At 32.8% G+C, this 22903-nt stretch overlaps 1 protein-coding gene across 1 annotated transcript in view; it reads right to left on the bottom strand.

Annotated features, from left to right (window-relative positions):
* The window catches only part of LOC141326762 (uncharacterized), a 133847-nt gene that overhangs the window by 23289 nt on the left and 87655 nt on the right, over nucleotides 1-22903 (bottom strand). The window contains exons 4-6 of the mRNA XM_073835300.1: nucleotides 17718-17722; nucleotides 6908-7176; nucleotides 5933-6487 (exon numbers count right to left, since the gene is read on the bottom strand). Of these exons, the coding sequence (XP_073691401.1) occupies nucleotides 5933-6487; nucleotides 6908-7176; nucleotides 17718-17722 (829 nt within the window). The remainder of the gene's footprint in view (nucleotides 1-5932; nucleotides 6488-6907; nucleotides 7177-17717; nucleotides 17723-22903) is intronic.

The following is a 22903-nucleotide window of genomic DNA, read 5'->3' as shown; positions in this document are numbered from 1 at the left end:
TATTGACATCTTGTGGTCAAAGGTGGAAAACGTTTCTTTTGCATTCCAGTTGTCCAAGCAATTTTTGGACAATTTCATAAAATAAATAAATTTATGCTGAGAAAACCGTAAGAAATATTTTACTTACAGAAGGTATAAATGAATTAATCTGTAAATAAACTTAAAAAAACAAAAGTACAAAAGATTCTTGTATGCATAGATGATCAAGTAAATTAAGAATATTGTTAAGTTGATTAATTTTATTATTCGAAGCTTCTGTGTCGAACGTCACATCACTAATTTTTAGTAAATTGTAGCTTGATCATTCAAACCTTGTTTCTCTGTTTTTTTTTGTTTTTTTTTCTGGCATTGTCATGTGATGCTATTTTATTTATTGTTTTTATTAAATTTTTATTCATGTGTGTGTACTTCTAACATGTTTGGTAGGTAAAATAAATGTTGTAAATTCAAATTAGAGCATCTTCTGCAATGGATGCATTTTTCAGCCTATAAGGTAACAAAAAAATAATAATATAACCTTGTTTGAAATGGGTTTAGCTAAAAGAAAACTTTGGTTTTGTCTATACTAGGTACTTAAACTATATTGACTTGGTTAAATAAAATTGCATTACTTAAAAATAGACTAAATGTAATCAGTTTTCGTCGACTAAAACTAGACTAAAATGTCATTAGTTTTCGTCGACTAAAACTAGACTAAAACCTTTTTGACTTTTCGTCGACTAAAACTAGACTAAAACCTTTTTGACTTTTCGTCGACTAAAATTGGACTAAAACCTTTTTGACTTTTCGTCGACTAAAACTAGACTAAAACCTTTTTGACTTTTCGTCGACTAAAACTAGACTAAAACCTTTTTGACTTTTCGTCGACTAAAACTAGACTAAAACCTTTTTGACTTTTCGTCGACTAAAACTAGACTAAAACCTTTTTGACTTTTCGTCGACTAAAACTAGACTAAAATGTCATTAGTTTTCGTCGACTAAAACTAGACTAAAACCTTTTTGACTTTTCGTCGACTAAAATTGGACTAAAACCTTTTTGACTTTTCGTCGACTAAAACTAGACTAAAACCTTTTTGACTTTTCGTCGACTAAAATTGGACTAAAACCTTTTTGACTTTTCGTCGACTAAAACTAGACTAAAACCTTTTTGACTTTTCGTCGACTAAAACTAGACTAAAATGTCATTAGTTTTCGTCGACTAAAACTAGACTAAAACCTTTTTGACTTTTCGTCGACTAAAATTGGACTAAAACCTTTTTGACTTTTCGTCGACTAAAATTGGACTAAAACCTTTTTGACTTTTCGTCGACTAAAACTAGACTAAAACCTTTTTGACTTTTCGTCGACTAAAACTAGACTAAAACCTTTTTGACTTTTCGTCGACTAAAACTAGACTAAAACCTTTTTGACTTTTCGTCGACTAAAACTAGACTAAAACCTTTTTGACTTTTCGTCGACTAAAACTAGACTAAAACCTTTTTGACTTTTCGTCGACTAAAATTGGACTAAAACCTTTTTGACTTTTCGTCGACTAAAACTAGACTAAAACCTTTTTGACTTTTCGTCGACTAAAACTAGACTAAAACCTTTTTGACTTTTCGTCGACTAAAACTAGACTAAAATAGTCATGGGTAATTCTGACTAAAATAAGACTAAAATGCTCAGACTTTTAGTCGACTAAAACTTGACTAGACTAAAAGGTGTATGAACTTGACTTAAACTAATAAAAACTAAAATGTCAGGTTCACACAAAGACTAGACTAAAACTAAAATGAAAATCGGCCGCCAAAAACAACACTATTGGGAACGCCTTCAGCATGACCAGGCTGTGAATTATGTGTGTAATCAGCCCAAGGGAATTGCGAGACGTCACATACGTGGGTCCCGAGCAGGCTCTGGTTATGGAACAAGAAGTAAACACTCTTCTGGGGAAGGAGGCCATCGAGGTGGTCCCTCCTCACCAGTGTTGTTTTCGTCAACGATGACGATGACGAAATCATTTCGTTGACGCCACTATTTTCCATGACGATTACGAGACGATGACGAGATAAAACTGGCTCGTTGATGACTAAAACATGACGAGACGTGTGTGAGTTTTCGTTGACGAGACGAGAATAGACGAAAATGTTAGTGGGTGGTCCGTCAGACGTTTAAAATGCATGACATTTCCGCTTATTGTGCATGCCAATTAAAACTTAAAAAGTATCTGACGCTATGGCAAGCCGTTTTAGCATTAAATACTCTTTGCTGTACTAGTATGGCAAGCCGTTTTAGCATTCCATCCTTGTTTGTCTTTTATGTTCTAAAACATACCTTCATTATTGTAATTATTGGTGAAAATTGTCGATCCGGAAGCTCACATTGTGTTGAACTATAGATCTGCTATTTTCAGAACTTATAAGTGACACTACCCAACAGCAAAATACTTACTGACCTACATTAATTTGTTAAAAGACTACCTTTTTCCCTTTTTTTTGACTAAAACTAGACTAAAACCTTTTTGACTTTTCGTCGACTAAAACTAGACTAAAACCTTTTTGACTTTTCGTCGACTAAAACTAGACTAAAACCTTTTTGACTTTTCGTCGACTAAAACTGGACTAAAACCTTTTTGACTTTTCGTCGACTAAAACTGGACTAAAACCTTTTTGACTTTTCGTCGACTAAAACTAGACTAAAACCTTTTTGACTTTTCGTCGACTAAAATTGGACTAAAACCTTTTTGACTTTTCGTCGACTAAAACTAGACTAAAACCTTTTTGACTTTTCGTCGACTAAAACTAGACTAAAATGTCATTAGTTTTCGTCGACTAAAACTAGACTAAAACCTTTTTGACTTTTCGTCGACTAAAATTGGACTAAAACCTTTTTGACTTTTCGTCGACTAAAATTGGACTAAAACCTTTTTGACTTTTCGTCGACTAAAACTAGACTAAAACCTTTTTGACTTTTCGTCGACTAAAACTAGACTAAAACCTTTTTGACTTTTCGTCGACTAAAATTGGACTAAAACCTTTTTGACTTTTCGTCGACTAAAACTAGACTAAAACCTTTTTGACTTTTCGTCGACTAAAACTAGACTAAAACCTTTTTGACTTTTCGTCGACTAAAACTAGACTAAAACCTTTTTGACTTTTCGTCGACTAAAACTAGACTAAAACCTTTTTGACTTTTCGTCGACTAAAACTAGACTAAAACCTTTTTGACTTTTCGTCGACTAAAACTAGACTAAAACCTTTTTGACTTTTCGTCGACTAAAACTAGACTAAAACCTTTTTGACTTTTCGTCGACTAAAACTAGACTAAAACCTTTTTGACTTTTCGTCGACTAAAACTAGACTAAAACCTTTTTGACTTTTCGTCGACTAAAACTAGACTAAAACCTTTTTGACTTTTCGTCGACTAAAACTAGACTAAAACCTTTTTGACTTTTCGTCGACTAAAATTGGACTAAAACCTTTTTGACTTTTCGTCGACTAAAATTGGACTAAAACTATCACATATAGAAGTGACTAAAATTTGACTAAAACTAAGAAGCATTTTAGTCCAAAAGACTAAGACTAAGACTAAATCTAAGATGGTTGTCAAAAACAACACTGCTCCTCACGAGCAAGAGTCCGGCTTCTACAGCAGGTACTTCATTGTTCCCAAGAAGGATGGGGGCCTGAGGCCCATCTTAGACCTGCGCGTTCTATCGTAAATCATTCAGTCATGTGCCTCAAATTCAGAATGCTGACTGTCAAGCAGGTTGTGTCACAAATCAGGTCTGAGGACTGGTTTGTGACAATAGACCTGAAAGATGCCTACTTTCATGTCTCCATCCTTCCCCAAAACAGGAGGTTCCTGAGGTTTGCTTTCAGGGGCAAAGCATACCAATATCGGGTTCTTCCTTTCAGCCTTGCACTCTCACCCCGCACTTTCACAAAGTGTGTGGATGCAGCTCTGGCTCTGCTGCGACTCCAGGGCATCCACATACATAGACATACATACACATACACATACATACATACATAGACGACTGGCTAATTCTGGCCCAGTCCGAGCAGATGGAGGTTCAACATCGAGATGTTGTTCTGTCACACATGAAAGAGCTGCGGTTAAGACTAAACGCCAAGAAAAGTGTGCTTTCTCCATTACAGAGAACCACTTATCTGGGCATAGTGTGGGATTCATCCACGATGCAGGCACATCTGTCTACTGCTCGTGTAGAGTCAATCCTCACAGAGGTCGCGAGAGTAAGAGAAGGCCGGTCAATCACTGTGAAGTGGTTCCAGAAACTGCTGTGTCTGATGGCAGCTGTGTCCAACGTAATTCCCTTTGGCCTGCTGTACATGAGACCCCTACAGTGGTGGCTCAAAACCAAGGGGTTCTCCCCGAGGGGAAACCAACTTCGCATGATCAAGGTCATGCGGCGATGCTTTCGTGCCTTAGACATGTGGAGGAAACCTTGGTTTTTGAATCAGGGCCTGGTGTTGGGAGCTCCTTGTCGCCGTGTCACACCTGCGACAGACGCATCCCTCACCGGTTGGGCTGTGGAGGGGTCATCATCTCACGTGGCACAACATTTGCCTGGAAATGATGGCGGTGTCTCAGGCTCTGAGACACTTTCTCTCGGACCTAAGAGGCCTCCATGTGTTGGTGCGCAAACTGTACGCCTTGAATTGGAGGCACTTCTCTTCTTGGTGCGGAGACTGCCAGTTTGACCCAGTTAACTGCCCAGTTGGTACAGTACTGGAGTTCTAACAGGCCCGGGTTAACCCAATCCACCCTGAAGGTTTATGTGGCGGCCATAGCAGCTTATCACGCCCCTCTAAGTGGTACCTCAGTGGGTAGACACCCATTAGTTACACGTTTCCTCCGTGGTGCACTGAGGTTGAGGCCTCCAGTACGCTCTCGTATCCCTACGTGGGATCTGGCTGTGGTGCTTGAGGCCCTGTGTAAGCCTCCTTTTGAACCTTTAGAAGAGATCTCTGATCGTCTTCTCACTCTTAAGACTTCTCTGCTCCTAGCAATCACTTCGCTTAAGAGGGTTGGGGACCTTCAGGTCCTCTCAGTGGCCCCTTCTTTCCTTGAATTCGCACCTGGAATGGCTATACGCATTTCTGTATCCCAAGGCGGGATACCTTCCGATGGTCCCCACCGTTGCACCACGACCTGTCGTACGGCAGGCTTTTCATCCTCCTCCCTTTAGGGAGCCCGGCCAGCAGAAGCTTAACTGTATGTGTCCAGTGCGAGCATACGTCCACAGAACTGCCCTGTGGAGGAAGGCTGACCAACTTTTGGTCTGTTACGGCCCTCCGAGGAGAGGCCGCCCTGCTGCCAAGCCTTCCATAAGCCGGTGGATGCCATTTCCCTTTCGTATGAGACTTCTGGTCTCCCCTCACCACTGGAAGTCAAGGCTCACTCAACTCGTCGCTCGCAGCTCCTTCGTTCTCTCACCCTAATACAGCAAGCACACCCCTCAGTATGGCGGCGTGGGCATTCTCGTTCCCAAAGGGTTTCGACGCAGCTCGAGTTACCTGAAAGGGAACATCTCAGGTTACATGTAACCCTAGTTCCCTGATGGAAATGAGACACTGAGTCTCGAGGCCATACTTCCGGCATCCCTGCGGGGGTTGCTGCTTCCGGAAAGCTAGCGCTCCTTTCACTATACGTGCTTTTAAGCTTCCTGGTCGGTGACGTCACCACGTATGTGACATCTCGCAATTCCATTGGACTAATTACGCACATGATTCAGAGCGTGGTCACGCTGAAGGCGTTCCCAAAGCGTTTCGACACAGTGTCTCGTTCCCTTCAGGGAACTAGGTTTACATACGTAACCTGAGGCATTTTCCTGAACTGATCACATGCGTACAGTTTCTCTCTAGTGTGGGTGTTCATATGTTCCTTAAGGGTTGATGATTTTGAGAAACTCTTCCCGCATTGATCACATGTGTATGGTTTCTCTCCAGTGTGGATCCTCTCATGTGTTTTCAGAATTGATGACTGTCTGAATCTCTTGTCGCAGTGTGAACACTTGTAAGGTTTCTCTCCAGTGTGGATCCTCTCGTGCTGTTTCAAATGTTTAGCTAAAGTAAAAGTCTTCTCACACTCAAAGCACATGTACTCTTTCACACCAGTGTGTATTTTCTGATGTTCTTTAAAACTTTGTAGATGTAAAAAACTCTTTCCACACAAATGACACACATGTGGCTTCTCCTTTGTATGAACTCTCAGGTGTTTCTTAAGATATGAAGCACACAAAAATGTCTTCCCGCATTGATCACATGCATACAGTTTCGCTCCAGTGTGGATGTTCATGTGCTCCTTAAGGCTTGATGATTGAGTGAAACTCTTCCCGCATTGATCACAAGTGAATGGTTTCGCTCCAGTATGAATTCTCAGGTGTGATGTAAGGTGTCCTTTTTTTGTAAAACTCGTTCCACATTGAGCACATGCATACGGTTTCTCTCCAGTGTGGATCCTCTCATGTGTTTTCAGACCTGATGTCTGACTGAATCTCTTGTCGCAGTGTGAACACTTGTAAGGTTTCTCTCCGGTGTGGATCATCATGTGCTGTTTCAAACACTTTGCAGAGGTAAAAGTCTTCTCACACTCAAAGCACATGTAGTTTCTCACACCAGTGTGTATTTTCTGATGTTCTTTAAAACTTTGTAGATGTAAATAACTCTTTCCACACAAATGGCATGAATGCGGTTTCTCCTTCGAATGAACTCTGAGGTGTTTCTTCAGGTATGAAGCTCTCAGAAATGTCTTCCCACATTGATCACATATGTACAGTTTCTCTCTAGTGTGGATGTTCATGTGTTCCTTAAGGTTTGATGACTGAGTGAAACTCTTCCCGCACTGATCACAAGTAAACAGTTTCTCTCCAGTGTGGATGTTCATGTGCTCCTTAAGGTTTGATGATTGAGTGAAACTCTTCCCACATTGATCGCATGTGAATGGTTTCGCTCCAGTGTGAACTCTCATGTGTGATGTAAGGTGTCCTTTTTTTGTAAAACTCTTTCCACATTGATCACATGCATATGGTTTCTCTCCAGTGTGGATCCTTTCATGTGTTTTCAGATTTGCTGGCTGACTGAATCTCTTGTCGCAGTGTGAACACTTGTAAGGTTTCTCTCCAGTGTGAATCCTCCGGTGAAGTCTTAAATTGCTCCATGTACTAAAAGCCTTCTCACACTCAAAGCACCTGTAATCTCTCACACCAGAATGTGTTTTCTGATGTACTTTTAAATAATCTAAACATGAAAAACTCTTTCCACACAAATGGCATGAATGCGGTTTCTCCTTTGTATGAACTCTCAGGTGTTTCTTCAGGTCTGCAGCTCTCAGAAATGTCTTCCCGCATTGATCACATGCGTATAGTTTCTCTCCAGTGTGGATGATCATGTGTTTCCTAAGGGTCGATGACTGAATGAAACTCTTCCCGCACTGATCACAAGTGAACGGTTTCTCTCCAGTGTGAACGCTCATGTGAAGCTCAAGATCACGTTTGCAGGTGAAAGACTTATTGTCTCTTCTTTTCTTTAAATCTTTCTGTTTGGGTTTTTCTCCACTACTGACATCTTTCTCCTCAACTTCACTCAGTTCTTCTTTCACCTCATTGTCTTCAATCCACTCTGAAACAAAAGTAAAAACAGTAAATTTGTCAAAAAAAAAAAACTGAAAAATGAAAGGACGCAAAGTGAGAGGACATAAAAATGAACCCTGATATAACAACGGAAAGCAGACAATTGCATTAGAAAATTCTGATCATTTTGATGCAGTTTTGTAAATTCCTGAAGTTCCTGAAACTTTTCATGATCGAGGTACATTGATCTTCAACTTTATATTTTTAAAGCATGATAGGCACAAATCTCATGTTTCTATAGGGAGAGCTATTAAATATGCTTGATCAACAACATGACGCATCTGAGGATCCTCAAATACTAACTGTATTTTGTGTATTATATGTATCGTTTTTATTCATTTACAATCATTTAAAAATTCAATCCAATGAGTTGGAGACGTTTATAAAAAAGCTAAAAGCAACTTTCGGTAAAGTCCAAGACACTTCTGCACTTAAGTTTTGTGAACTAAGGACTACATTGACTATGTTTACATGGACACCAGTAATCTAATTATTAATGACCTTATTCTGAATAAGACAATAATATGATTAAGCTGTTACATGAGTTGTTTTAGATTGGAAAGTGTGCATCGCCTCCTCTTTACTGCCATATTATTACTCCTAACTAGGAGCTGAGACCTAGTCTTAACACTTAGGAACCTTTATGAAACAATGAAGTCTAGGAATAAGAGTGAAATTCTTGGAAATTTTTACACACTTAAGACTAAAATTTTACTCTGAGTGGCTCTACACATATGGCCCAAACATTTGATGCTTCAGCAATATTATTCAACAGCGCTAGAGATCATCCTGTTACAACAAACTCAATCTAAAACTGCCTGAAGCTTTATAACCATCAGCATTATTAATGAAGAATGAAGAGTCAACACCAACCTGTTTGTTGTTCAGCATCTTTAGTGTGTTCTGGATCTCTCATCTTCTCTCTGTCCTCTTCAATAAACTCAGATTTGCAGATTTCAGCTCTTCCTGATGATTTGACGCTCATCTTCACTCGTAAACTGATGGGAATATTCCAGCATTTATTGCTGAATGTGTGATTGCTGTTGGAGGAGCTTCACTGAACATGTATTTCTGTGTGGAAAAGCCAAAATAAACAATGAATGGAGGGAGTGTTATGCCAACAGCCGATCGACCTACAAAGTGACGTCAGATTTCCACCTTTGTAATTTCACAGCATGACCACCAATCACAGAGACACAAACTAGGTAGAAACATTCAGAAATTGAAGGTATGTCCCAAATTGCGAACTTGTGCACTATTCTACACAGTAGTCAACATTTGGAGTGAAAAACTCGACTCTGTATTTTGATGACATAAAAATAGGGTAAAGTGTGACGAGCGTCCCAGTCATCTATCAGCGTCGCCCTGGAAACCAAGGGAGCTTTGTGTACAGCCGTTACTAGAGAAACCATAATATTTCAGCGCTCCTAAAGCGACACCTCGTGACAAAGAATGAATTTGCAAATTGAAGCTGTTTATAGTCAAATTATTACAAATATCGACTAGAGCCCGACCGATAAAGGATTTTGAAGGCCGATACCGATACAAATATTTGTTGGTTTTAAAATCCGATATATCGGCAGATATTTAAAAAAAAATTATTAATTTTTTTTCAGAAACGAGCAACAAAACATTAACAGATTTCCCTAACATTAGTTATTTGTAGTTATTTATTAGTTTTAACTAGATCCCAACCGATAAAGGATTTTGAAGGCCGATACCGATACAAATATTTGTTGGTTTTAAAATCCGATATTCCGATATATCGGCAGATATTTTTAAATTATTATTTTTTTATTTCAGAAACGTGCAACAAAACATTAACAGATTTCCCTAACATTAGTTATTTGTAGTTATTTATGAGTTTTAATTAGAGCCTGACCGACAAAGGATTTTGAAGGCCGATACCGATACAAATATTTGTTGGTTTTAAAATCCGATTTTCCGATATATTGGCCGATATCGTTTTATTTTATTTTTTTCAGAAACGCCCAACAAAACATTAACAGATTTCCCTAACATTAGTTATTTGTAGTTTTTTATGAGTTTTAATTAGAGCCTGACCGATAGAGGATTTTGAAGGCCGATACAAATATTTGTTGGTTTTAAAATCCGATATTCCGATATATCGGCAGATATTTTTAAATTATTATTTTTTTTATTTCAGAAACGCCTAACAAAACATTAACAGATTTCTCTAACATTAGTTATTTTGTAGTTATTTATGAGTTTTAATTAGAGCCTGACCGATAAAGGATTTTGAAGGCCGATACCGATACAAATATTTGTTGGTTTTAAAATCCGATTTTCCGATATATTGGCTGATATCGTTTTATTTTTTTTATTTCAGAAACGCCCAATAAAACATTAACAGATTTCCCTAACATTAGTTATTTGTAGTTATTTATGAGTTTTAACTAGAGCCCGACCAATAAAGTATTTAAGGCCGATACAAATATTTGTTGGTTTTAAAATCAGATATTCCGATATGTCGGACGATAATTTTTTATTATTTTTTTTTATTTCAGAAACGCCCAACAAAACATTAACAGATTTCTCTAACATTAGTTATTTGTAGTTATTTATGAGTTTTAATTAGAGCCTGACCGATAAAGGATTTTGAAGGCCGATACCGATACAAATAATTGTTGGTTTTAAAATCCGATTTTCCGATATATTGGCTGATATCGTTTTATTTTTTTTTATTTCAGAAACGCCCAATAAAACATTAACAGATTTCCCTAACATTAGTTATTTGTAGTTATTTATGAGTTTTAACTAGATCCCAACCGATAAAGGATTTTGAAGGCCGATACGGATACAAATATTTGTTGGTTTTAAAATCCGATATTCCGATATATTGGCCGATATTTTTTTACAATTTTTTTTTAAATTTCAGAAACGAGCAACAAAACATTAACAGATTTCCCTAACATTAGTTATTTGTAGTTATTTATGAGTTTTAACTAGATCCCAACCGATAAAGGATTTTGAAAGCCGATACGGATACAAATATTTGTTGGTTTTAAAATCCGATATTCCGATATATTGGCCGATATTTTTTTATAATTTTTTTATTTCAGAAATGCTCAACAAAACATTAACAGATTTCCCTAACACTAGTTATTTGTAGTTATTTATGAGTTTTAATTAGAGCCTGACCGATAGAGGATTTTGAAGGCCGATACCGATACAAATATTTGTTTGTTTTAAAATCCGATATTCCGATATATTGGCCGATATTTTTTTATAATTTTTTTAATATCAGAAATGCTAAACAAAACATTAACAGATTTCCCTAACATTAGTTATTTGTAGTTATTTATGAGTTTTAATTAGAGCCTGACCAATAGAGGATTTTGAAGGCCGATACAAATATTTGTTGGTTTTAAAATCAGATATTCCGATATGTCGGCCGATAATTTTTAATTATTTTTTTTTTATTTCAGAAACGCCCAACAAAACATTAACAGATTTCCCTAACATTAGTTATTTGTAGTTATTTATGAGTTTTAATTAGAGCCTGACCGATAAAGGATTTTGAAGGCCGATACCGATACAAACATTTGTTGGTTTTAAAATCTGATATTCCGATATATCGCCGATATTTTTTTACAATTTTTTTTTTAAATTTCAGAAACGAGCAACAAAACATTAACAGATTTCCCTAACATTAGTTATTTGTAGTTATTTATGAGTTTTAACTAGAGCCCGACCAATAAAGGATTTAAGGCCGATACAAATATTTGTTGGTTTTAAAATCAGATATTCCGATATGTCGGCCGATAATTTTTCATTATTTTTTTTTTTTATTTCAGAAACGCCCAACAAAACATTAACAGATTTCCCTAACATTAGTTATTTGTAGTTATTTATGAGTTTTAATTAGAGCCTGACCGATAAAGGATTTTGAAGGCCGATACCGATACAAGCATTTGTTGATTTTAAAATCTGATATTCCGATATATCGGCCGATATTTTTTAATAATTTTCTTAAATTTCAGAAACATGCAACAAAACATTAACAGCTTTCCCTAACATTAGTTATTTGTAGATATTTATGAGTTTTAACTAGAGCCTGACCGATAAAGGATTTAAGGCGGATACCGATACAAATATCTGTTGGTTTTAAAATACGATATTCCGATATATTGGCCGATATTTTATAACAGATTTCCCTAACATTACTTATATTTAGTTATTTATGAGTTTTATCGACCCACGTTTTTATGCAGCAAACACAGAGAGTTGTAAATGTGAAAGAAGTTAATGTGCTTTCTAAAAATCTAAACGATTAAGACAGTAATATTTATGTTTTAAATAAATATAATCACTTATATACTTGATTTATCCCTTTTAATGTTATAAAGGCTGAAATGCCATTGTATAAGACGTTTTGTTTTTGTGAAAATCTGAATTATTAGTCATGTCATTTTATGGCTTAATATGTTACCGTACATTGTCCAACCCAACTCATACTGTGATCATTTTACTTGTGCAGCTCTTAAAAAGGGTCATACATTGCCCTAAATTGATATTTAAAAATCAAAGATGCACTGTAAATAGTGACAAAAAAATAAATTCCTTCATATTTGTTTGTTTGTTTATTGAAAATTTTTTGATTGACATTTAGACTCTGATTTTCTATATTAAAAAATATTGTGTTTTTTGAAAAAGCAAGAGGAACTTCAAGGCACTCTCATATAGAAGAAGTTAAAAAGCCTTTATTGTAGCGGCTTGGTCACATTAAACCTTTCTAAAAACTCATTTTGCATTTAGCAGCATTTTGAAACAAAGGACAGAAAGTAGACTTGGGCTTAAACTGCCCTCTAATCGTAAAAGAGTCTGTCTGACCTGTGGCTGTGTAGCTTGCAGATGTTGTAGCATTTTGCTTGTACCATGCCTTTAGATGTAGATTCCTATAAAAACGAAAAAGGTCAATCTTCGTGTCAAACTCCTTGGCTGAATGGGTTGGGGCAAAAGATAGTCCCTGCCTTGCCAGAGATGTTGATTACTGCCCAAATCTACTTTCTGTCCTTTGTTTCAAAATGCTGCATTAAGTACATTTACTAAAAAGGTAAATTTCGAGATTGACAATCTTTTTAAGGACAAGAGGACTCACAAACAAAGTAACCTCTCCCGCATAGAAAGGGCAGCATTGGAAGCTTTATCTAAGGATGATGAAATAGTCATTAAAAAGGCAGATAAAGGGGGTGCTGTAGTTGTGTGGGGCAAAACAATGTATATAAAAGAGGCATTTCGTCAGCTAAATAACACAGAGTTTTATCAACCACTGACTTTCAATCCAACGGAGTCGCTCAAACAGGAATTGGGAAAAATACTTTCTGAGGCAAAAGATAAAGGTTGGATATCTGAGTCTGAACTTAGATTTTGGGGTAATGAAAACCCTAGGATGGCTTCATTCTATATGCTACCTAAGATACATAAATGTCTTGAGAACCCTCCAGTTAGACCGGTCATCTCAGGAAATGAAAGCCTCACTGAACCAGTATCTAAGTACATACAGGGTTCGAAATTAAAACCAAATGCGGGTTAAAAATAATGTTGGCGGGTATTGATAAAAACTTACCAGCCAGTTTGGCCGGTGATGCATGAGCCAATCATGCAAGTCACGTAAAAATTTGTCTAATGGAAATTCTGATTGGCTGGTAACTTCAAAAAGTTCATTTCGAACCCTGAGTACATAGACTATTTTATCAAACCTTTTTTGCCTTCCCTCCCAGCATATGTTCAAGACACAACTGATGTTTTGAACAAGGTTGAAGAACTGCAAAATACAGGCCCTGATACTTTCCTTGTCACAATGGATGTGGAAGCATTGTATACTAATATTGACCATCAACAGGGTCTTGAAGCTCTCACACATTTCTTGAGTGTACGGCCAGCATCTGAAATGCCACCCACTGACTTTTTACTCTCATTGACTGAATGGACTTTAACTAACAACATCTTTATTTTCCAGGACAAGATTTTCAAACAGACAAAAGGGTGTGCCATGGGGGCTTGTTATAGTCCTTCATATGCAGGTCTTTTCTTGGGCAAATGGGAAGAAGATTTTGTATTTAATTGCGAAAGGACAAACAGTTCAAGACAAGGTTTTTGAAAATAAATCCAAAGAAATGATGTCAAGATTTGTAGAACTGGGATATAAGAGGGTCATCGACGTATAAGGATTTTCAACAAGCGAATTTTAAAACGCAAAAACTAATAATATCTTTTGTAGTTGTTCAAACAATAAGAATGTTAAATTCATATTACAATTTTAAATTAAGTGATTTTATTGGGGGGGGTTTTCAGCTTGAAGAACTGGCCGCAGCCTTAAATGTCATGTGGTGCGACCATGATTTATATTAAAATTGATTAAATCCCTTAACATGCTTAACATTTCTTTTATATGTTCTCAGTAACTGAAGTGTTTAGAAACAAAGTATTTGCATTTCTTTTGTTTTTTTGCAATTAACAATCTCACGTTTGTTCTATAATTTCAGAGTTGCCAGAGTTAAATGTAGTCAGCAGACTTAGTTTTTCTGTAAATTGCATGAAACTGATAAAAAAGTTTTAAAAATACCATTTACTTAAGCATATTGTGGCAGTCATTCATATTTGAGCCACAGAAATTATATATATATATATATATATATATATATATATATATATATATATATATATATATATGTGTGTTTTTATTTAATACAGTTATTGGTGTTATTGGTCGCACCACATGATGAGAGGTCGCTCCAAATGACACAAAGACCTTGAATCTATTTAAAGAGATCTTATACAAAAAAAAAGATTTAAACTACATTTTATTCAAATTTCTCAGAAATGTCATTAACACAAACATTAATAAACATTTTATAAAACATTTTATGTAAACATTCTTTATAAAGCGTCACAAATACTTTTTGATCGGAACGATCACGTATCAGTATGACAACGATTAGTATGATCATAACTAAACATCATAAAACATCAAAAGTACCTGAAAAAACCTGAAAGTACATGCTCTAAATGTTCTTTTTTCCCTCATATTGTAAACAGATTCAATATAAACCATCTAAAATACAGATGTTTAAAAAATGACCCAAATTGCATAAACTCTATTCCAAATTAGACTGAAATAAAGTACTTTAGGTTCAGTATCTAACCCATTAATTGAATATAAAATTAGAAAACCTGCCTATCTAGGACATATATCTATCATGAAAAACACTCTGCAGTGGTCACGCCACATGATATTTGGTCGCACCGCATGTTTTCAAATTCATTTAAAATTTACAGGCACATAATTGGCCACCTAAAAAAATAAGCTAGCTGTCCCAAAAAATGCTACTATGAAATGTATAATAAAAAAATATATTTGAAGAGAAAACTTGATATTCATTGATTTTTTTTGAGGTCATACCACATGATATCCAAATGTGGTCACTACATAACAGCTGTTAAAAAAGTATTTTTTTTATTTATTTTTTTTTCAAAATTTGAAAGAGAGTTACACATGTGCTTGCTGCTTCAGTTGCTCCTTGGCAGAATTGCAATATGATGCAACATCCTGTCCTTGAATGTATTTCAACATAAAAGTTCCAAAATTGTAGTTTCTTGATGGTCGCACCACACTGTAAAACACACTAAACACCATCATGGTAACATACATTAAACTGAAATAATGCAGAAAACATTAATTTAACAACATTAGATGTAACATACAACCTTAATGTACAAAACTGGCAAGAAAAAAATTAAGATGAAGTTATTTCAACAACAAAAAAAACATGAAATAAAGGGAATTCTGGGAATGTCAATTTACGGTTATTCACTGTAAATTTTACGTTCTTTTTCACTTCCAAAAACGGTATACTACCGTAAAATTAAATGCAATGTCCAACACAGTTTTTCACCGTATATAGAAGGGGAACTTACCGTTAACCATTTCACAGGTTTTTACCGTAGTATTTTTACAGTTTTTTACCATTAAATTCACTGTCATTTTTTTACAGTGCACATGATATTTTATAAAATGGAAATCATCGGACAAAGTTTGTTTGTATATAATGATGGAAATATAAATACAAATGCTTTGCAATTTTATACACAATTACAAAACACTGCCAAAATCATGCCAAATAGTGCAGACAATTAATTCGAATAAATTTAAGGTGATTTCAAAGATGTTTACCAAAAAAAAGTTATGGCCGGACGGTTGCACCACATGATATTTTGACCACTTTGAATAACAAAAAAAAAAAAAAAATTACAAATAACTTAATGTTTTTAGAAAAGTTAAAGTTGGTCCATATTCGGGAGAGGTAATTCTTACAAATGGCATCTTTTTTTGCATTTAAACCAATTTTTTAACAGAAAAAAATAAATCGGACAAAAAAATGTAGGCGTCACGTCAATGACCCAAGAACACTATTCTCCGAAAAGCCTCTACTAGAGCTACACTGTAAAAAATGACAGTGAATTTTAACGGTAAAAAACTGTATAAATGCTACAGTAAAAACCTGTGAAATGGTTAACGGTAAGTTCCCCTTTTATATACGGTGAAAAACTGTGTTGGACATTGCATTTAATTTTACGGTAGGATACCGTTTTTGGAAGTGAAAAAGACCGTAAAATTTACAGTGAATAACCGTAAATTTCATTTTTTTTAGTTGATGTTTTTTTGTTGAAATAACTTTTTCTTCTCATTTTTTTCTTGGCAGTTTCGTACATTAGGGTTGTATGTTACATCTGATGTTGTTAAATTAATGTTTTTTTGCATTATTTCAGTTTGTTACCATGATGGTGTTTACTGATGGTGTGAATGACACTGTGCACCTTCCATATATGTTATTATTTAAAACCTCCGTGCGATGGGATTTGGTTCATCATGTGATGTTGTCATCACCACCTGCTTTTAGTGGTTCTCATTGTTTTACAAAGGTACAAAACAGATTTCAGTGCTTCAAAAAGTTGGTACATTACCATAATATGAGTTATGGTTTTTAGTATGAAATTACGGTATTTACCTGTAAATTTAAGTGAAATAGAATCATGCTAGCGACTTACTTGTCATGCTAGAATCGTGCTAGCGACTTGCTAGTCGTGCTAAAATCATGCTAGTCGACTTGCTAGTCGTGCTAAAATCATGCTAGCGACTTGCTAGTCATGCTAAAATAATGCTAGCGACTTGCTAGTCATGCTAGAATCGTGCTAGCGACTTACTTGTCATGCTAGAATCGTGCTAGCGACTTGCTAGTCTTGCTTAAATAATGCTAGCGACTTGCTAGTCTTGCTAAAATCATGCTAGCGACTAGAATATCACTACTGAAAAGAAATATAGAGAAACAGACAAAGGACAGACCAGTATTTGTCACTAGGTACAGCACAGAGGCTGAACAAATTTAACAAATCCTAAGAAAAAACTGGGGTATTATTGAAAGTGGCAATCGTTTAAGCAAGTTTTTTTCCCGATCCACCTCTGGTAAGCTTTAGAAGATGTCCTACTCCACAAGATAAACTGCTCCATAGTTATCTAACAAACACGGTTGAGCACCAGACCCAAGGGTTGCTATAAATGCCACCACTTAATGTTAGGCAAACCAAAACTTTTTCTTAAAATTGAAGAAAAGATCCTAGTACAGAAAGCATCTTAACCCTTAAAAGAAGTCTTAAGGTCCAAATTGTTAGGAGCAGGGACTTAATAGGCTTTCGAGTTTCTTTAGCAGTGGAGAACATTGACAAAACATGAGGAGGGCAATGCATGTGATTTATTACATGAACTTATTTGGGTCTGTTCACAACCTTCTATAAGCAAAGAGATCACGCAAACAATTACAGCACTTTCACAACCGCAATGTGCTGCTGTTCATTACCGATCAAATACATTAAATATAGCATTAACAGCGTGGTAAATAAAAATATATATAAACATAAGATATATAAACTTATATAATGTGTGTGTGTGCGGTAGTGCGGTAAAACAGGAAAAATTACGCCTATAAAGTGCTCTTTTATTTCCTTCTTGGACAACCAACCAATCACAGTCTTCAAAAGGCTGTATCATAGCAACAGGGTCAACCCCGCCTCCACACTAAGATAAAAGTTTTTGTCTTTTCTTAGATTCTTAGATCACTCTTAAGCTAAGACGCCTACGTAGGAACTTTAGTGTTTTCCTTTGATTTTGTTGCTATCCTTTTATTATTTTCTACTCTAGATTTTGTTTACTTTTACCTGGTTACTGTGTGTGTGTTTTGGGACCATATGTGTAGTATGTATATGTGATATTCAGTGTGTTCTTCTCTGTATGATGTTTATGTCTCACTGTTTGGTGAGGATGACACCTGCTGGTTGTTTTTGATTCAGTACCTCTCCTTCCCTGTGAGAACTGTTGGAGCGTTGGAGTTTTTAGAAAGGTTTAATGTGACCAAGCCGCTACAATAAAGGCTTTTTAACTTCTTTTATATGAGAGTGCCTCGGAGTTCCTCTTGCTTTTTCGACTGTATTTTCCCATCCACAGAGCACCTCTAACAAACTTGTTTTGAGCACAAGAAACGCTCCTAGATTTACGTTTTTTGACTACCTTTTAGTACTTTCAGGCTGAAATGTGAAATGTATTTGTGAAAAGAGAAAAACTCCACGAATGTGGCGTGAAAACTTTAATAAACAGAAAAATATATATTTTTTTAGACATGTTAGTAGAAGTTAATTTTACATAAAAAAAGCAAGTTTTTGTATAAAAACCTATTAAAAAATTATTTATTAATTTATATATATTTAAAAAATAGCATAAATCCTACGAAAACGGCTCAAATGACGAGTAAAAACATTAATAAACAGGAAAATATATATTTTTTTAGACATGTTAGTAGAAGTTAATTTTACATAAAAAAGCAAGTTTTTGTATAAAAACCTATTTAAAAAATTATTTATTAATTTATATATATTTAAAAAATAGCATAAATCCTACGAAAACGGCTCAAATGACGAGTAAAAACATTAATAAACAGGAAAATATTTTTTTTACATTTTTTGTAATATTCAAAAAAATTTAAAGAGTTCCTGTTGCTTTTTCGACTGTATTTTCCCAACCACAGAGCACCTCTAACAAACTTGTTTTGAGCACAAGAAACGCTCCTAGATTTACGTTTTTTGACTACCTTTTAGTACTTTCAGGCTGAAATGTGAAATGTATTTGTGAAAAGAGAAAAACTCCACGAATGTGGCGTGAAAACTTTAATAAACAGAAAAATATATATATTTTTTTAGACATGTTAGTAGAAGTTAATTTTACATAAAAAAAGCAAGTTTTTGTATAAAAACCTATTAAAAAAATATTTATTAATTTGTATATATTTAAAAAATAACATAAATCCTACGAAAACGGCTCAAATGACGAGTAAAAACATTAATAAACAGGAAAATATATATTTTTTTAGACATGTTAGTAGAAGTTAATTTTACATAAAAAAAGCAAGTTTTTGTATAAAAACCTATTTAAAAAATTATTTATTAATTTATATATATTTAAAAAATAGCATAAATCCTACGAAAACGGCTCAAATGACGAGTAAAAACATTAATAAACAGGAAAATATATATTTTTTAGACATGTTAGTAGAAGTTAATTTTACATAAAAAAGCAAGTTTTTGTATAAAAACCTATTAAAAAAATTATTTATTAATTTATATATATTTAAAAATTGCATAAATCCTACGAAAACGGCTCAAATGACGAGTAAAAACATTAATAAATAGGAAAATATATATTTTTTTAGACATGTTAGTAGAAGTTAATTTTAAATAAAAAAAGCAAGTTTTTGTATAAAAACCTATTAAAAAAATTATTTATTAATTTATATATATTTAAAAAATAGCATAAATCCTACGAAAACGGCTCAAATGACGAGTAAAAACATTAATAAACAGGAAAATATATATTTTTTTAGACATGTTAGTAGAAGTTAATTTTACATAAAAAAAGCAAGTTTTTGTATAAAAACCTATTAAAAAAATTATTTATTAATTTATATATATTTAAAAAATAGCATAAATCCTACGAAAACGGCTCAAATGACGAGTAAAAACATTAATAAATAGGAAAATATATATTTTTTTAGACATGTTAGTAGAAGTTAATTTTACATAAAAAAGCAAGTTTTTGTATAAAAACCTATTAAAAAAATTATTTATTAATTTATATATATTTAAAAAATAGCATAAATCCTACGAAAACGGCTCAAATGACGAGTAAAAACATTAATAAACAGGAAAATATATATTTTTTTAGACATGTTAGTAGAAGTTAATTTTACATAAAAAAGCAAGTTTTTGTATAAAAACCTATTTAAAAAATGATTTATTAATTTATATATATTTAAAAAATAGCATAAATCCTACGAAAACGGCTCAAATGACGAGTAAAAACATTAATAAACAGGAAAAAATATTTTTTTTATTAATTTATATATATTTAAAAAATAGCATAAATCCTACGAAAACGGCTCAAATGACGAGTAAAAACATTAATAAACAGGAAAATATATATTTTTTAGACATGTTAGTAGAAGTTAATTTTACATAAAAAAGCAAGTTTTTGTATAAAAACCTATTAAAAAAATATTTATTAATTTGTATATATTTAAAAAATAGCATAAATCCTACGAAAACGGCTCAAATGACGAGTAAAAACATTAATAAACAGGAAAATATTTTTCTTAATTTTTTTAATATTCAAAAATATTTAAAGAGTTCCTGTTGCTTTTTCGACTGTATTTTCCCATCCACAGAGCACCTCTAACAAACTTGTTTTGAGCACAAGAAACGCTCCTAGATTTACGTTTTTTGACTACCTTTTAGTACTTTCAGGCTGAAATGTGAAATGTATTTGTGAAAAGAGAAAAACTCCACGAATGTGGCGTGAAAACTTTAATAAACAGATAAATATATATATTTTTTTAGACATGTTAGTAGAAGTTAATTTTACATAAAAAAAGCAAGTTTTTGTATAAAAACCTATTAAAAAAAATATTTATTAATTTATATATATTTAAAAAATAGCATAAATCCTACGAAAACGGCTCAAATGACGAGTAAAAACATTAATAAACAGGAAAATATATATATTTTTTTAGACATGTTAGTAGAAGTTAATTTTACATAAAAAAAGCAAGTTTTTGTATAAAAACCTATTAAAAAAAAATATTTATTAATTTATATATATTTAAAAAATAGCATAAATCCTACGAAAACGGCTCAAATGACGAGTAAAAACATTAATAAACAGGAAAATATATATTTTTTTAGACATGTTAGTAGAAGTTAATTTTACATAAAAAAAGCAAGTTTTTGTATAAAAACCTATTAAAAAAAATATTTATTAATTTATATATATTTAAAAAATAGCATAAATCCTACGAAAACGGCTCAAATGACGAGTAAAAACATTAATAAACAGGAAAAAATATTTTTTTTATTAATTTATATATATTTAAAAAATAGCATAAATCCTACGAAAACGGCTCAAATGACGAGTAAAAACATTAATAAACAGGAAAATATATATTTTTTAGACATGTTAGTAGAAGTTAATTTTACATAAAAAAGCAAGTTTTTGTATAAAAACCTATTAAAAAAATATTTATTAATTTGTATATATTTAAAAAATAGCATAAATCCTACGAAAACGGCTCAAATGACGAGTAAAAACATTAATAAACAGGAAAATATTTTTCTTAATTTTTTTAATATTCAAAAATATTTAAAGAGTTCCTGTTGCTTTTTCGACTGTATTTTCCCATCCACAGAGCACCTCTAACAAACTTGTTTTGAGCACAAGAAACGCTCCTAGATTTACGTTTTTTGACTACCTTTTAGTACTTTCAGGCTGAAATGTGAAATGTATTTGTGAAAAGAGAAAAACTCCACGAATGTGGCGTGAAAACTTTAATAAACAGAAAAATATATATATTTTTTTAGACATGTTAGTAGAAGTTAATTTTACATAAAAAAGCAAGTTTTTGTATAAAAACCTATTAAAAAAAAATATTTATTAATTTATATATATTTAAAAAATAGCATAAATCCTACGAAAACGGCTCAAATGACGAGTAAAAACATTAATAAACAGGAAAATATATATATTTTTTTAGACATGTTAGTAGAAGTTAATTTTACATAAAAAAAGCAAGTTTTTGTATAAAAACCTATTAAAAAAAAATATTTATTAATTTATATATATTTAAAAAATAGCATAAATCCTACGAAAACGGCTCAAATGACGAGTAAAAACATTAATAAACAGGAAAATATATATTTTTTTAGACATGTTAGTAGAAGTTAATTTTAAATAAAAAAGCAAGTTTTTGTATAAAAACCTATTAAAAAAATTATTTATTAATTTATATATATTTAAAAAATAGCATAAATCCTACGAAAACGGCTCAAATGACGAGTAAAAACATTAATAAATAGGAAAATATATATTTTTTTAGACATGTTAGTAGAAGTTAATTTTACATAAAAAAGCAAGTTTTTGTATAAAAACCTATTAAAAAAATTATTTATTAATTTATATATATTTAAAAAATAGCATAAATCCTACGAAAACGGCTCAAATGACGAGTAAAAACATTAATAAATAGGAAAATATATATTTTTTTAGACATGTTAGTAGAAGTTAATTTTACATAAAAAAGCAAGTTTTTGTATAAAAACCTATTTAAAAAATTATTTATTAATTTATATATATTTAAAAAATAGCATAAATCCTACGAAAACGGCTCAAATGACGAGTAAAAACATTAATAAACAGGAAAATATATATTTTTTTAGACATGTTAGTAGAAGTTAATTTTACATAAAAAAAGCAAGTTTTTGTATAAAAACCTATTAAAAAAATTATTTATTAATTTATATATATTTAAAAAATAGCATAAATCCTACGAAAACGGCTCAAATGACGAGTAAAAACATTAATAAATAGGAAAATATATATTTTTTTAGACATGTTAGTAGAAGTTAATTTTACATAAAAAAGCAAGTTTTTGTATAAAAACCTATTAAAAAAATTATTTATTAATTTATATATATTTAAAAAATAGCATAAATCCTACGAAAACGGCTCAAATGACGAGTAAAAACATTAATAAACAGGAAAATATATATTTTTTTAGACATGTTAGTAGAAGTTAATTTTACATAAAAAAAGCAAGTTTTTGTATAAAAACCTATTAAAAAAATTATTTATTAATTTATATATATTTAAAA

Source organism: Garra rufa, chromosome 1 (assembly GCF_049309525.1).
Source record: "Garra rufa chromosome 1, GarRuf1.0, whole genome shotgun sequence".
In the NCBI taxonomy this organism is placed as follows: domain Eukaryota; kingdom Metazoa; phylum Chordata; class Actinopteri; order Cypriniformes; family Cyprinidae; genus Garra; species Garra rufa.
This window is presented reverse-complemented; position numbering and strand designations above follow the sequence as displayed.